The following is a 12,795-nucleotide window of genomic DNA, read 5'->3' as shown; positions in this document are numbered from 1 at the left end:
AAAAGTCTTTAGTGAATCAGCTCCCAAATGTATGCCCTGGCTCAACTCTGGAGAAAGCTACAATGAGAACTGCAGAATGGTGGTTTGGTGCATTGACTGGGCTATAAAAAACCGCTGAGCAAATAGATTGGCAGTTCCATACCTATCTTGATTATCTGTGCACTTAGTTTTCAATAAGTGCACCACGTCTGTCTTCAGACAAGCTGATAACACTAACAAAAGGTCGCACTTAGTGGGGAAAAAAAAAGGAAGTGCAAAGATGGTCAAGGTAAGCATATGATGCAGTCAGCTCTCAGAGTATTTCTTTTGCTTATTTTTTTGAAAACAGAGCTCTGAGCCTGGGAAAGCTGCAGTGAGTGCTGCAGGGTTACTGTTTTGTCCACACTGAATGTTCTTTCCAGTTTGCCTTGTTCTTGATTCTACTTTTGAAATATTTGGGTGCCCTTTCTTCATGAATCCCCTATACTTACAAGTGGATGACTAGTTATGAAAGGCAGAATATAAATCAAAAAGAAGAAAAATAAAGAATACAGGCACTGTTATTATGGACAAGCAGACTATGACAGAGCTGAGTTGTTCTTACACAACAAGGATTGAGCTCTATAGCTAACTCATTTCATATAAAGCACATATTTATTTTATTTTTTTTATTTATTAACTTTTATCTACCGACATTCGTGAAGCACATCATGCCGGTTTACAATGAACTCAGGTGGGAGATACAGTATAACAAAATGACAATAAAACAGTATGAAAAAACTAACGCAAGAGCAAAAACAAACCCAAAACCAAATACAACAAAATAAACAATAAATGGAACCAAGGAATAGAGATTTGAGGGGGGTAGGGGGGGGAGAAAGGGAAGGGGTAGGAGGTGGGTGGGAAAGGGGGATAAGGGGGGAAGGGGGGAGAGGTATAGATAACAGAGGTAAAAGGGAGGGAATAAAGCGGAAAAGAGGAATGCTATGTACAGATGCCTAATGTACAGGAAACATTTGATTAAATAGGAATAAGGAACAATTGAAACAGGAGGTAATTACTGGGAAGGGTTTCTTCAAGGGTAGGTAGGGGGTGTGGAGGGCAGGGGAAAAGGGGAAAAAAAGGGGGGGGGTGTTTTATTTATTATCTACCTTACTTTATATACCCTCCAAACTTATTTCAGCCCAGTCATTGCAAAGATAGACCTCGGCAGGGGCCGGGCACCGGGGTTCCTTAAGGAACTCTCCTATCATGGCTCAAACTCTAGCCACTAGGTGTTGCCATTGCACAAAGACTGTGATTCTTCCCCCTACTCAGAGGCTGTGAACGCTGCTTCCGCAGCATCCCCAGCCCTGGCCAACCTGAGGAACAAATGACCTGATCCAGGAATCCAACCCGGATCTTTCCACACGGCAACGCAAACAGCACAATCACTGACCCCCCCCCCCCCCCCGGGCTGACTCTTATAATAACAAAAAAGGTTAGTATTAGTCTGAGGCCCAGCAGCAGCACTGGGCAAAGCTGTGCAAGCAACCGGGGTTCAAGGTTTGGGCTCATCTCCTGCTTGTCGGGCCAGCTGGGCTACAGGCTGCAGTTTACAGGGAAGTCCTAGCAGGCCCTGGCTGACTGAGGCATGCCGGCACCCGTTTTCCAAGGTAGCCATGGTCCGTATCCCTCAGCCAAGAACTGTAGTTGCAGTAACTGTGCTAAGGAAGGGGGAGGGCTTTTAATTGGGTCAGAGTCACCTCTGGCGACTGTGAACAGAAAGACTCAGCCTTTCTGACCATAAATGGCAACAAGCAGGGTTGGGACAGATTCCAATGAAATCAGCTGTTGCTCCTTCCCAGCCCCCCAAAATAAAGTGAACACATGGCATAATAAGGGCTTTCCACTGTCAATGTGTTATATGTTGGGTAAACGTTATCTGGTTTTCTTTAATTTTGCAGAAAAAGTGGATGTGGGACAGCAAAGCTTCGTGGGCCAATAATGAATCCTACGTAAGAGCAATGTTTGGGATGCTTTGTATGTTTTCTGTGCATGCATAAAGAAGTGGCATCTGAAGAGACTAGTTTTTGCCCTGGGGTAGAACTTTGCTAAATCTGCCCCACTGCGTGCTGCAGCAGTCATTCAAATAGGGGGCAGCATGGCTTCCTTTCAAGGTTTGTCAAATATTTGTGTATCAGAGTTATGGGATTTTAATCCTCAGGAGAAGCTACGGACACCAGATGTCCTCTCACCTCTTTTGGGACTCCCCTGATGCCTCTTTTGGTTTTATCCCTGGATCTCATTTCTCTTTTGTTCTAATTTAGTTTCTCTTATATTTCTTTACACTTCTTTTTTGGAGTAAAAGACAGATACTTGTTGTTTGACCACAGCCTCTCTTTTGAAAAACTCATCCCAGGCCAGCAGGAGAGGCAGAGGTGAATTAGCTGTCCAGCTAAGGTTGATAGGGATCTCCTACTGCCTGAGCTGCTTCTCTTGCCATGGAGCAGAGAGCCACCCTGGTTAAACGTGATGCCCAGCACATCCAGCGGTGGCTGCAGGACCTGAGGTGCAGGGTGGGGTTGCCGTGGGCTTAAGAGGACATGGGATGGAGCATGACAGAAAGGGAGCACGTTAAATGATTATTTTCTTGACCTTGAAACGAGAAAAACCTTACAGTCGCTATTTATGAAAGCGTAGGATCCCAGTCCATGATGATTTTTACTGGAGTTACAAAATGGCAAAATTCAATTTTGAGTAAAGCATGATGGGGAAGTAGGGGGGCAAAATGATCTGGGACGGCAGCAGCCCTGGAAATTGTTTTCCAGCCCTTGAAAGATTTTAAGAGGCAGTTTGAAGAGTCCTTTGCCTCCTCTCATCTCTGTGCTTTGCTGCCATGTTTTACAGAAGCTCACCAGTGAAGAGTTTGTGCATTACGTGATGGAGCTGGCTTTTTATGGCTCCCTGCTCTTCTTCCAGTTTTTTGACATCAAGAGAAAGGTAAGTGCCAGGCAAAAAAAAAAAGAACCACGCAGGGAAAACCCAGTTCTTACCAAACCATCTCTAGTGGTTTGTTGGGATGCTTGCACCATGGGAAAAAAATAACAAACTATCACAGAGAGAAATGCCCCATATCCTACTGCCTTTCTTGGAGATGGCGGAGAGCGAGGTTGACGTTATTCAAAGACCTGGAGGTGGATACAGCTTTTTTGCACATCTACGGACAGGATTTTAGGAACCAAGAATGTAATAGGATGCCAGACCATCTTGGACAAGGTCCCTTACCTCTGTGGGGATACATTACCTTCTTTGCAAAAGTTAGGGAGTACTGATTGATAATCTGAGGAGGGACGGGTGAGGGGGTGAAGGCAGGAGGTGGGGAAGAGGAGTAAGGGGAAAGGGGTGTTTCTATACAGATACTCATTTGACTTATTTTCCAATGTGACATTTTTTGGTGCTTTTTTCAACTCATGCAAAATAACACTTAGGGGCTCATTCAATCTGTCCATCTGCTCATCTATTGAAGGCATGCTAATTTCCATGAAAACTCACCAATTGAGACCAAACCTGGGAAGAGGGAGCATGGGCCAGGCACCCACTATGTTGAATATGACCTTAGAGTGAGTTGATGCTCAACAGGGTCAAAGTTACAAGTGGTAGAAAATCCACAGAGAAGCATGGCTTTCACTTTCCTCCTTGTTTAGATTTGTTTTGCCTCTCTACAGGATTTTTGGGCCATGTGCATTCATCACAATGTCACCATATTGATAATGGTGTCTGCCTACATACACAAGATAACCCGCTTGGGGTCCTTTTGCTTGATGGTACTGGACATGGCTGATGTAATTTTAGAGGTAGGTTGTGTTTCTGTTTTACACAGTTTATATTGTTTCAGCCTAAAATAAAGGATATTGGGTATAAGAAGCACCTTAGGACAAATCATTTGAAATAATATGGCTTTTGAATTAAAAAAAACCCAAAAACCACAGAATAATTTCCAGCCAATCAACTGCCTGCATTTCTTAAAATGCCGCCCACTCCCCCTCCAAACCATGTGATTGGCAGAACTGTGCATTGCAACGTCAGGTTTCTGTGGTTCCAAAGTTCTAGAACAGAAAGAAAATAGAACATGTATGATCATGGTTTCTCCTGTACAATTACCGTGTAAGAGTCCACACTATCAGGGAAAGCCACTGCTTCTCCCTGGGTGTTAGCAGCATGAGATCTTTCTATTGTTTGGGATCTTGCCAGGTACTTGTGACCTGGATTGGCCACTCTTGGAAACAGGATGCTGGGCTTGATGACCCCCAGTCTGACCCAGTATGGCAATTTTTATGTTTAAACATACTGGTTGCTTGTGGGTTAACTTTATTTCTGCACATGTATCTTTTTCTTTTATGATTTTATGATTTCTGTTTATTTGGTTTTCTGTTTTCTAACTTGGGGTTGTCGTCAAACTCTGTGGGGCAAGGGGCAGACTGAGACAGTCCCGGTTTTGCCCTTTTCCCTCTAAGGACTTATAGTTGTAGTTTCTCTAAGAGTGAAAGAGGGGCAGGCAGGAACTACAAGCCCCTAAAGGGAATGGGGAAAAACCAAGACTGGCTCAGCCTGCCCCGTACCTGCCTCCACGACATGGCACAAGCTAACCCAATCCTGGTTTTGCCCTACTGCATGCATGAACTTGTAGTTCTGATTTTCCCATTGACCTCCCGCAGAAAATCAGAACTACAGATTCATGCATGCAATGGGGCAAAACCAGGAGTAAATTAGCCTGTTCCCAATGCAGTTCTGTTGCAGTGGTTCCCAGACTTGTCTAGGTGACCCCATAGCCAGTTGGGTTTTCAGGATCTCTACTATGATAATGCAGGAGATACATTTTAGTATACTGGGTCTGCAACGTATGTAAATGTATCTCCTGCATATTCACTGAGGATTTCCTGAAAACCCGACAGATTGCTGGATCACTGGGACAGGTTTGGGAAGCCCTGGAATCTGGCAGTAAGTATAGACCGAGATCAAGAGGCTTTTTTTTATGTTTGCTGAGGCAACTTGGATTCAAGAGCCGCTCTGTTCAGTTTTGCTGTCCTAAGCATCCCCACATCCCACGGAGCACTGCCTAACCCTGACAGCAAGTGGGATGCCCCACTGGCGGTGACCACAGACACCTATAAAAAAAAAAGAAGTTTAATTTCTCAGTTCAGTCTGGGGAAGGGCACACTATACGCATTTTTCTGTTCGACCACGTGTGTGTGCTGGACCTGGTGCCAGTCATGAGGTTCTAATGTAACTAAGCATTAGTATTCGAACATTTGCACAGTGAAATAATCCAGAGACTGAGCAGAAAGCATGAAATTAGCACAAATAAACCCCAACCAGAACGGAAAGTGGACTTGGGGGCAGGCAGTTTATGAACATGGTGGGGGGGGGGGGCTCAACCATGATGAAAGGTGCACACGTCTTATTCTAACAAGTTTTAGAAACATAAAAGATCGAACGGCACAAAGTAGAAAGAAGAGGCAATCAACTGGTGCAGTTTCTGGAAGTTTTAGGAATTGGGATGCTTCGGGGATTAATTCTTTAGGGCAATTATTTGAGATTAATAAGCTCTGCTCTGCGGAGAGCATAAAGACTAGGCTTGTTTTGGAAATTGTGGAAGTCACCCCTTCCTGATTTCAGGGATGCTAAAGCTGATCTATCTAGGGGAAAATCTCTTTCTGAACATTTGTACACGGTACCTGGGAAAGCTGAGGGCCATGTTTTGAAAATCTATAATATGCGTAACGGGGAATGACTTTGGCTTGAGCGAGGAATCTTGGGGAAGAGAATCGATGGGATCTCTGCTTTTTAATTAGTGGAAGATGCTGTGTTTCTTCTCTTGTACCTGACCCCAGAGAGGTTGCATAGGATGTAGCCAATGGTACCAGCTGTGGAAAAGGAGGGCCCTTTTTTCATATGTGGTGGACTTGCCCAACAAATTCAGAGATGTTGGGATTCTGTATTGGATTGAATGTACGACATTGTTCGGGTTAGGATAACAAAGGGCCCCAGTCTTTTTATTGGGCCTACCGGATTCAAATGTTCCCAATGAAACAATGAAGCTTGTCGCTCAGATCATAACAGCTGCGAGACTGGAAGTTGCTGGATTTTGGAAATGTGCTCTAGTACCTCCTGTGGCTCTGCTGCAGCAGTGAAGTTGGTGAGTGTATTTCCTTAACGAGCTGACAGTGTATAAACATAAATATGGTGGCTAAATTCAGTGCTACTTGGGAACCTTTCCAAACCTGGTATGATAAGCGATTTAGAGTGTGTTTGATTAGGCTTTATTTTTACTCTCATCCTTTGCTTCTACTGCTGTAATGTACGGTTGGTGGGGTGGGGAAGGATTTCTTAAGTAAAATGTGCGAACCAAGTTGTATGCTTTTATTTATTTATTTTTTTAGATCTTCCTGATTTAGCTTGTGGGAATCATCTTTGGTTGCACTGGCATTGTTTGTATAATGCTTCAATAAAATTTAAATTATAGAAAAAGAAACAATCAAGTCAGTGAACAGGTCTGCTGATACTCTGAGCAGTCAAGCAGCTAGCATTACTGCCTTCAGGCCCCTGACCTTCTCTGACATACAACTTTCACTGCTGAGCAAATACAGGAGTGAATTATGTATGGCTGTGATCTTCCGAGGGTAGCAGATGTGTTATTGTGTCCTATCCAGGCAACCCACGCACACAGATGTAAACTGTAAAATCCTTCTGAATAAAGGATGTATAGTCACCATAGACACTGATAGAAATAACAAGGGGTATGCAGTTGTCATGTTGCTAGTGAATTTTGCTGCTCATCAGAGCAGGAAATTCTTTTGTAACAGTTATGGATTATGCCAGGGGGTCCTTGAACCCAGCCTACCAATCTCATTTTTCTAGACATGCCCACCCCAAGCTTACCCTTTGAAAGGCCAGATCTGGCCCTCTGAAAAATCGTTATTTTTAATAAAAAGGCCAGTGGAGTCAGGCCCAAGCAGTACCAACTATGCCAGTTGCTGGCGGGGAGGCCAGGCCCCACTAGTAGAAGAAGACCATGACCATCCAAGAACTTGAGCTGCTGATGGTGAGGCCAAGCCAAGCCCTGCCAGCTGAAGAAGACTGTCAGACCGCACAACGTGAGCTGCTGGCGGGCCCAGTCCTCGTTAGCAGAAGAAGATCGATGGACCCATACCAGTGAAGAGCTTTTCTGAGGGCAGGTCAGGCCCCACCAGCATAAAATGGGGGTTAGGGGGAGTAGAGGGATGAATGGAATGTAAGTTAGAAGGGTAAGAGAGGAAAGGAATGGGAAGGGGAGGTGAGTGGGATGGGGTGATAGGAAGGGATGGAGTATGAGAAGGCACAGGCAGTATGGATAAAGTGATGAGAGTGAAAGGAAGGCAATGTGAGTGAGAGAAGAGGAGGAAAAGGGAATGAGAATAGGAAAGAAAATGAGTGAGAAGGGAGGAGGTGTGAGAGGAAAAGGAGGGTGGAGGAAAGAGGTGAGAGAGAGAAACAGAGACCCCAAGAGTGTATTGGGGATGTTGTGCCATAAGAACATAAGAACATGCCATACTGGGTCAGACCAAGGGTCCATCAAGCCCAGCATCCTGTTTCCAACAGTGGCCAATCCAGGCCATAAGAACCTGGCAAGTACCCAAAAACTAAGTCTATTCCATGTAACCATTGCTAATGGCAGTGGCTATTCTCTAAGTGAACTTAATAGCAGGTAATGGACTTCTCCTCCAAGAACTTATCCAATCCTTTTTTAAACACAGCTATACTAACTGCACTAACCACATTCTCTGGCAACAAATTCCAGAGTTTAATTGTGCGTTGAGTGAAAAAGAACTTTCTCCGATTAGTTTTAAATGTGCCCCATGCTAACTTCATGGAGTGCCACAAACACATTCACATCCTGCTCCCCCAGGAGGCAGATGCAGATCCTGAGGCTTCCTGAATGTGTTGCAGGGTTGCCTATTTCCTAGAAATATATTTACTGTCACCTTATCCATGGGAACCCTGCCTCCACCCCATGCTGTAGCATTTCAAATCACCGAAAGAGACAAACTCCAAGGAAAAAACAACCCTCTGCCCCCAGCCATCTTGGTGATTTGAAATGTTGCTTCCTCTTCCTTCTGCTCCACCAGTCCTCTCATCCAGCAGTTTGGGGAGCCCTGGTTTATGCAGGAACTGTAGCTTTCATTCCTAACCTAGGCCATTGTGAAAGAATTGCAGATCTGCTGACAGAGCAGCAGCGTGGTCCATCCTGTCTGGATGCAAAGTCACCTGGGTCCACTTCGGTTGTTTCCCTGGCGTTCCCAGACTTTTGACAAAATGATTGTATTTGCTGCTGCTAGCAGAGGACTCTTGCTCATGGTATCAGCTGCAGGGAGTCCCTCTCCCAGGTGACCTAGGTAGAGATCATCATTCGCCCACTGCAGGGCAAAGAGAAGAGTTATTTCTTTGAACATGGAGCTCCCCTTTCACTCTCAAATGTCAGAAACCATTTTCTCGAATTGAATCAGAAAGATGGGGAAGAGGGGACCTCATGTGGCCATCTGGTATCTAACCCCTGCTTCAAAGGTAAATGCCTGGTACCTAATCTATCCATGCAGACGTGTTTAGCCCACTTTTAGAAAGCTCTGACACAGAACCCTTCCCTGAATAACTTGTTCCTGTATCTGCATGCTCTCCCTGTTATAAAGTTCTTCCTGCCAGCCCAGTGGCGGTGTTGTGCACTTCCATGTGGAAGGTCCCTGGTACGAGTCCCAGATCGGCTGTTTTGCATCCTGGGTGACTGGGGCAGGAGGTGCTGCAGAGGCAGCATTCATGGCCCCTGGTTAGGGAGAAGGGGTGAGCAAGCCATGGTCATTAAGGGGAAACCTGGTGGTCCGATTTTTGGGCCTACAATTATAGGGTTTTAGAAGGAGACCTGGTTCCCACACCACAGGACTTTTGCTGCAAGGTCCAGACTAGGAATAGCAGGAGGGGAGATCTATTAAAATAGGAAAATATAAAAAAAAAATCCCCAGGTGGCTGTGACTGAAAGCTCCTAGCACCAGGTCCAAGCCCTGGTTCTGACAGAGCTGGAAGTAGAAAGGAGCTGCCAAGCCTAAAAGAGAAAAAGAAAGATCTTTCTTTAATCGACATCTCCCCTGCTGCGGTGTAAGCCCAAAAGCCCCATCAGCGCAAACTTTCATAAAATGCTCTGAAATATCTTATGTTTGGCATTCAAAGGGTTAAAAAAGAACCCCAGTGCATATTTGTAGGTATCTCATAATCTTAGCTCTTATATTTTCTAGGCATCCAGCGGAATTCAGTGGAGCAACCTATGTCATTTCTTCTATTAGAATATATTTCATTCTGACTGACTGCACCCACACCCCCTTCCTCATTCTAATGCAAATCCTTAAATAAGAAAATGTTTTCCTGTGTTTTCTTTTCTCTGAATTGCTTAGGCTGGAAAAATAGCCAACTACCTCCACTGGCGTAAGGCTTGCAATGGGATATTTTGGGTGTTTGCCATTGTTTTCCTGGTGTCACGCCTGGTTCTGTTCCCCCTAAGGTAAGCGAAGCCAACACTGTCGGAACTCAGGGAAACTTCACAGAGGAGATTAGAGCAGAGCTAAAAAAAAAAAAAAAAAAAAATGACTGTACTGGAAGGAGACTGCAGGCCAGTCCTAGCTTTCTGACCCCTGCCTCCTGTTACATTCTGCTAACCTGCAATGCGGATTTCCCCGCAGGTGAAGCAGGCAAACCCTCAGTACACAAGGTTGTAAGATTTAAAAAAAAAAACAACCCAAAACCCTAGCAGGATTGCCCAAAGTCTCCTGCCAGAAAATGTGGTACTTGACAGCTCTGCTGGGAAAGTAGAGCAGTTCCTGGAGTTCCCTCATGGCTTCCCTGGGGAGTTTGACACACACGGTAGGGAGGTGAGAAATGCTTTTCTGGCACATACCATGACCCTGACCAGAGAGAAAATTAACTTTTCACTTTCTTTAGTCTCCAAACCTGTCCTGAGAATCTCCACAGCTAATTGGGTCTTCAGGATATCCACAATGAGATAGGTTTGCAAATATTGCCTCTTCAGTGTTTGCAAATTTATCTTCTGCATATTCATTGTGGATATCCTGAAAACCCAACTGCCTCTCTAGGCCAGGTTCAAGAAGTTGACTCCAGGTCATTAGGGACAGGCTGAGCCAGTCCTGGACTTGCCCCTCCACTGCCTCCATGTGGACTTGCAATTCTAATTTTCCTACAATCTATGGTTGAAAAGTTTGGTTCATTTTTCTATTGGTCTAATAAAAAGGCATCGTGGCCTGCAGAAAATCCTGTTTTCTGCAGAACCAGATACAGTTCCTATCTGTACACTAACTACCCTTGACCCCAAGTCCCAAAGACGCAATAGGGCCGAAGCAGGACAGGCCCAGCAGCGTACCTGCGATACCCTGGGCCTTTGGTGGGTGCATAGCGCCATGCTGTGGTGCAAGTCACCCTCCAGTAGCCCTTTCAGGTTTAGCTATACTTGCCGAGGCACACAAGAGACATCAGGAGAAACAGAAATCATAAGGTAGAGAACAGAATAAAATGTAAAACTGCCAAAAGCTCTCTCACGGTCTTTCTGTGCTCTGGACAGGTGCGCAAGCTCTCTTTTCCAAGACTCCCAGGAGGTTCTGGGCAGAATTGGCCGCTGGGAGTATTACATTATCATTCTTGTCGTTCTTCAAGTTTTGCACCTGTACTGGTGCATCCTTGTTGTGCAGATGATTTACAAGACACTCAGGAAAGGAGAGGTAATGCTTACACTTTTCATCTACTCCCGTCCCCCAATATATGTGCCAGATTTTGTAGAGGAGGGAGACGCCTTATAACTGAAATTCCTTTGAGGACAACAAGGTTTAAGAAAACGCTAACCCCCAACTCCCCCTTTTGGGAGGGGGGGGGGGCTAGACAAGAAAGAGGGAGATTGGTGACTCTGCCATGATGTCAAGTCAGGATCCTGATTTTAGTTGCCTGCTTTTCATGTGCTGTCCGTCCCCTGCCCTCTTTTGGTGTGGAAGGAAGCTTGCCTTGCTCTCGATAAGTACAGGCTCCCTCAGTTTTCCAGTGGTTCGTGTGCTGCATGCCCCGGTAGGGAGACCCGAGTTTCTTTCCTGGCTTAAAAATCAGGAGCGAAGTCTTGCGTAAAGAGAAAAAGCCTGATCTCTGATGGCAGGAAGCAAGACGAGTGGCTGTCTGAAATGCCACTCTCTTGAGAGCCAGATGGGCAGGAATAATGAGAGACGCTCTGCATGATGATTCTCTGAGGAGAGCCATATGTGAAGGCCTGGGTTTCCAACCTCCACTTTACGAAATGTGACCCAAAGAAGCGTCCACTCGTGCTCCATTAGGCAAAGATGAATTTAGATTCATGTGTCTTGCAGGTGTACAGAGATGTGAGAAGTGATGATGATGATGATGATGATGGCACCATGGAGGAAGAATCTGAAATTCTGAGGGACAAATGAACCCCTGAAACCACCAAAGCGACAGTCTGACTCCAAAATGGCCAGAGGAGGGCAGCCCACCTGTAGCTGTGTTCCAGTAATGCACAGCCTTTATTTAAATAATTAGAGTTCTGAACATTCCATGATCAAGGTGGATCATAATAAATCATACATCACTTATAAACAGGTCTGATGAGACTATTTATTTATTTATTTATTTGCTTTTTTATACCGACATTCGTTGGGGTACATCACATCGGTTCACATAATAACAGGTTAAAAGCATGACGGGGTCAAGCTGTTTTTACATTGTAACATTAGGAACATAGTAACATTAAAACATTAGGGGATTGTAACTTTAATACATGCGTAGGAACAGTTTAACAGTGAAACACAGTGGAACAAAGAGACAGAATTTATACATAGTAACTGATAAGAATCAATTGAGGGGAACTTCATATATAGTGGCTTATTATGCCTTACTTATATACATCGCAACCTTTAAAGGTGTTAGGTCGCAAGTTGGTAGGCTTTCTGGAACAGCCATGTTTTCAGATGTTTTTTGAAAGTTAGGAGAGAGGGTTCCAGTCTGAGGTGAGAGGGTAGTTGGTTCCAGAGGGGTTGGACCGGCTACTGAGAAGGAGCGTTGTCTAGTGGAAGTCAGGTGAGCAAGTTTTGTGTGTGGGATGACCAGGAGACCAGTGTTTTGGGAACGTAGGCATTTTTGACTATGGTGTAGTTGGGGAGGGTGTTTTGTCCATTTGGTTTTTTGGTTGTTGATGGTTTTGTGTAATATGGTGAGGGTTTTGTATTGAGATCTGTGTGAGATGGGGAGCTAGTGTAGGGCTTTTAGAGTGGGGGTGATGTGTGATGTTCGGTTGGTGTTTGTGAGGGATCTGGCTGCGGCGTTTTGGAGTAGCTGAAGTGGTTTGGTGGTGGAGGTGGTAGACCGAGGAAGAGTGAATTACAGTAGTCAAGCTTCGATAGTATGAGGGATTGGAGTACTGTGCGGTAGTCGTGGTGGAAAAGAAGAGGTTTGAGCTTCTTGAGGATTTTTAGTTTGTAGAAGCCTTCTTTGATTGTCAGGTTGATGTGTTTCTTCATGTTGAGGGTTGAGTCAATGTGGAAGCCTAGGTCTCTGACTTCGTTGGAAAAGGTGGAGGGTGGCTGGTTGGGGGGGCAGTTTTTGCTAGAGTTGGGAGTGTTTTTGTTTGATAAGTAGAGGATTTCGGTTTTTTTGTGGTTGAGGGTGAGTGATATCTGCGTGAGGAGATTTGATATTTGGAGGGAGAGCGAGGTCCAGAGGGAGATGGTGTTGGTTATGCTTTCT

General features: G+C 45.0%; 1 protein-coding gene across 1 annotated transcript in view; it reads left to right on the top strand.

Moving 5' to 3' along the window:
- The window catches only part of LOC115074054 (ceramide synthase 6-like), a 32,510-nt gene extending 20,867 nt beyond the window's left edge, over nucleotides 1-11,643 (top strand). Inside the window, exons 5-10 of the mRNA XM_029573150.1 lie at nucleotides 1,926-1,976; nucleotides 2,869-2,961; nucleotides 3,687-3,815; nucleotides 9,438-9,544; nucleotides 10,616-10,772; nucleotides 11,403-11,643. Of these exons, the coding sequence (XP_029429010.1) occupies nucleotides 1,926-1,976; nucleotides 2,869-2,961; nucleotides 3,687-3,815; nucleotides 9,438-9,544; nucleotides 10,616-10,772; nucleotides 11,403-11,486 (621 nt within the window). The 3' untranslated portion in view covers nucleotides 11,487-11,643. The remainder of the gene's footprint in view (nucleotides 1-1,925; nucleotides 1,977-2,868; nucleotides 2,962-3,686; nucleotides 3,816-9,437; nucleotides 9,545-10,615; nucleotides 10,773-11,402) is intronic.
- The last annotated feature ends 1,152 nt before the right edge of the window (nucleotides 11,644-12,795 follow it).

This window comes from Rhinatrema bivittatum, chromosome 12 (assembly GCF_901001135.1).
Source record: "Rhinatrema bivittatum chromosome 12, aRhiBiv1.1, whole genome shotgun sequence".
Classification (NCBI taxonomy): Eukaryota; Metazoa; Chordata; class Amphibia; order Gymnophiona; family Rhinatrematidae; genus Rhinatrema; species Rhinatrema bivittatum.
This window is presented reverse-complemented; position numbering and strand designations above follow the sequence as displayed.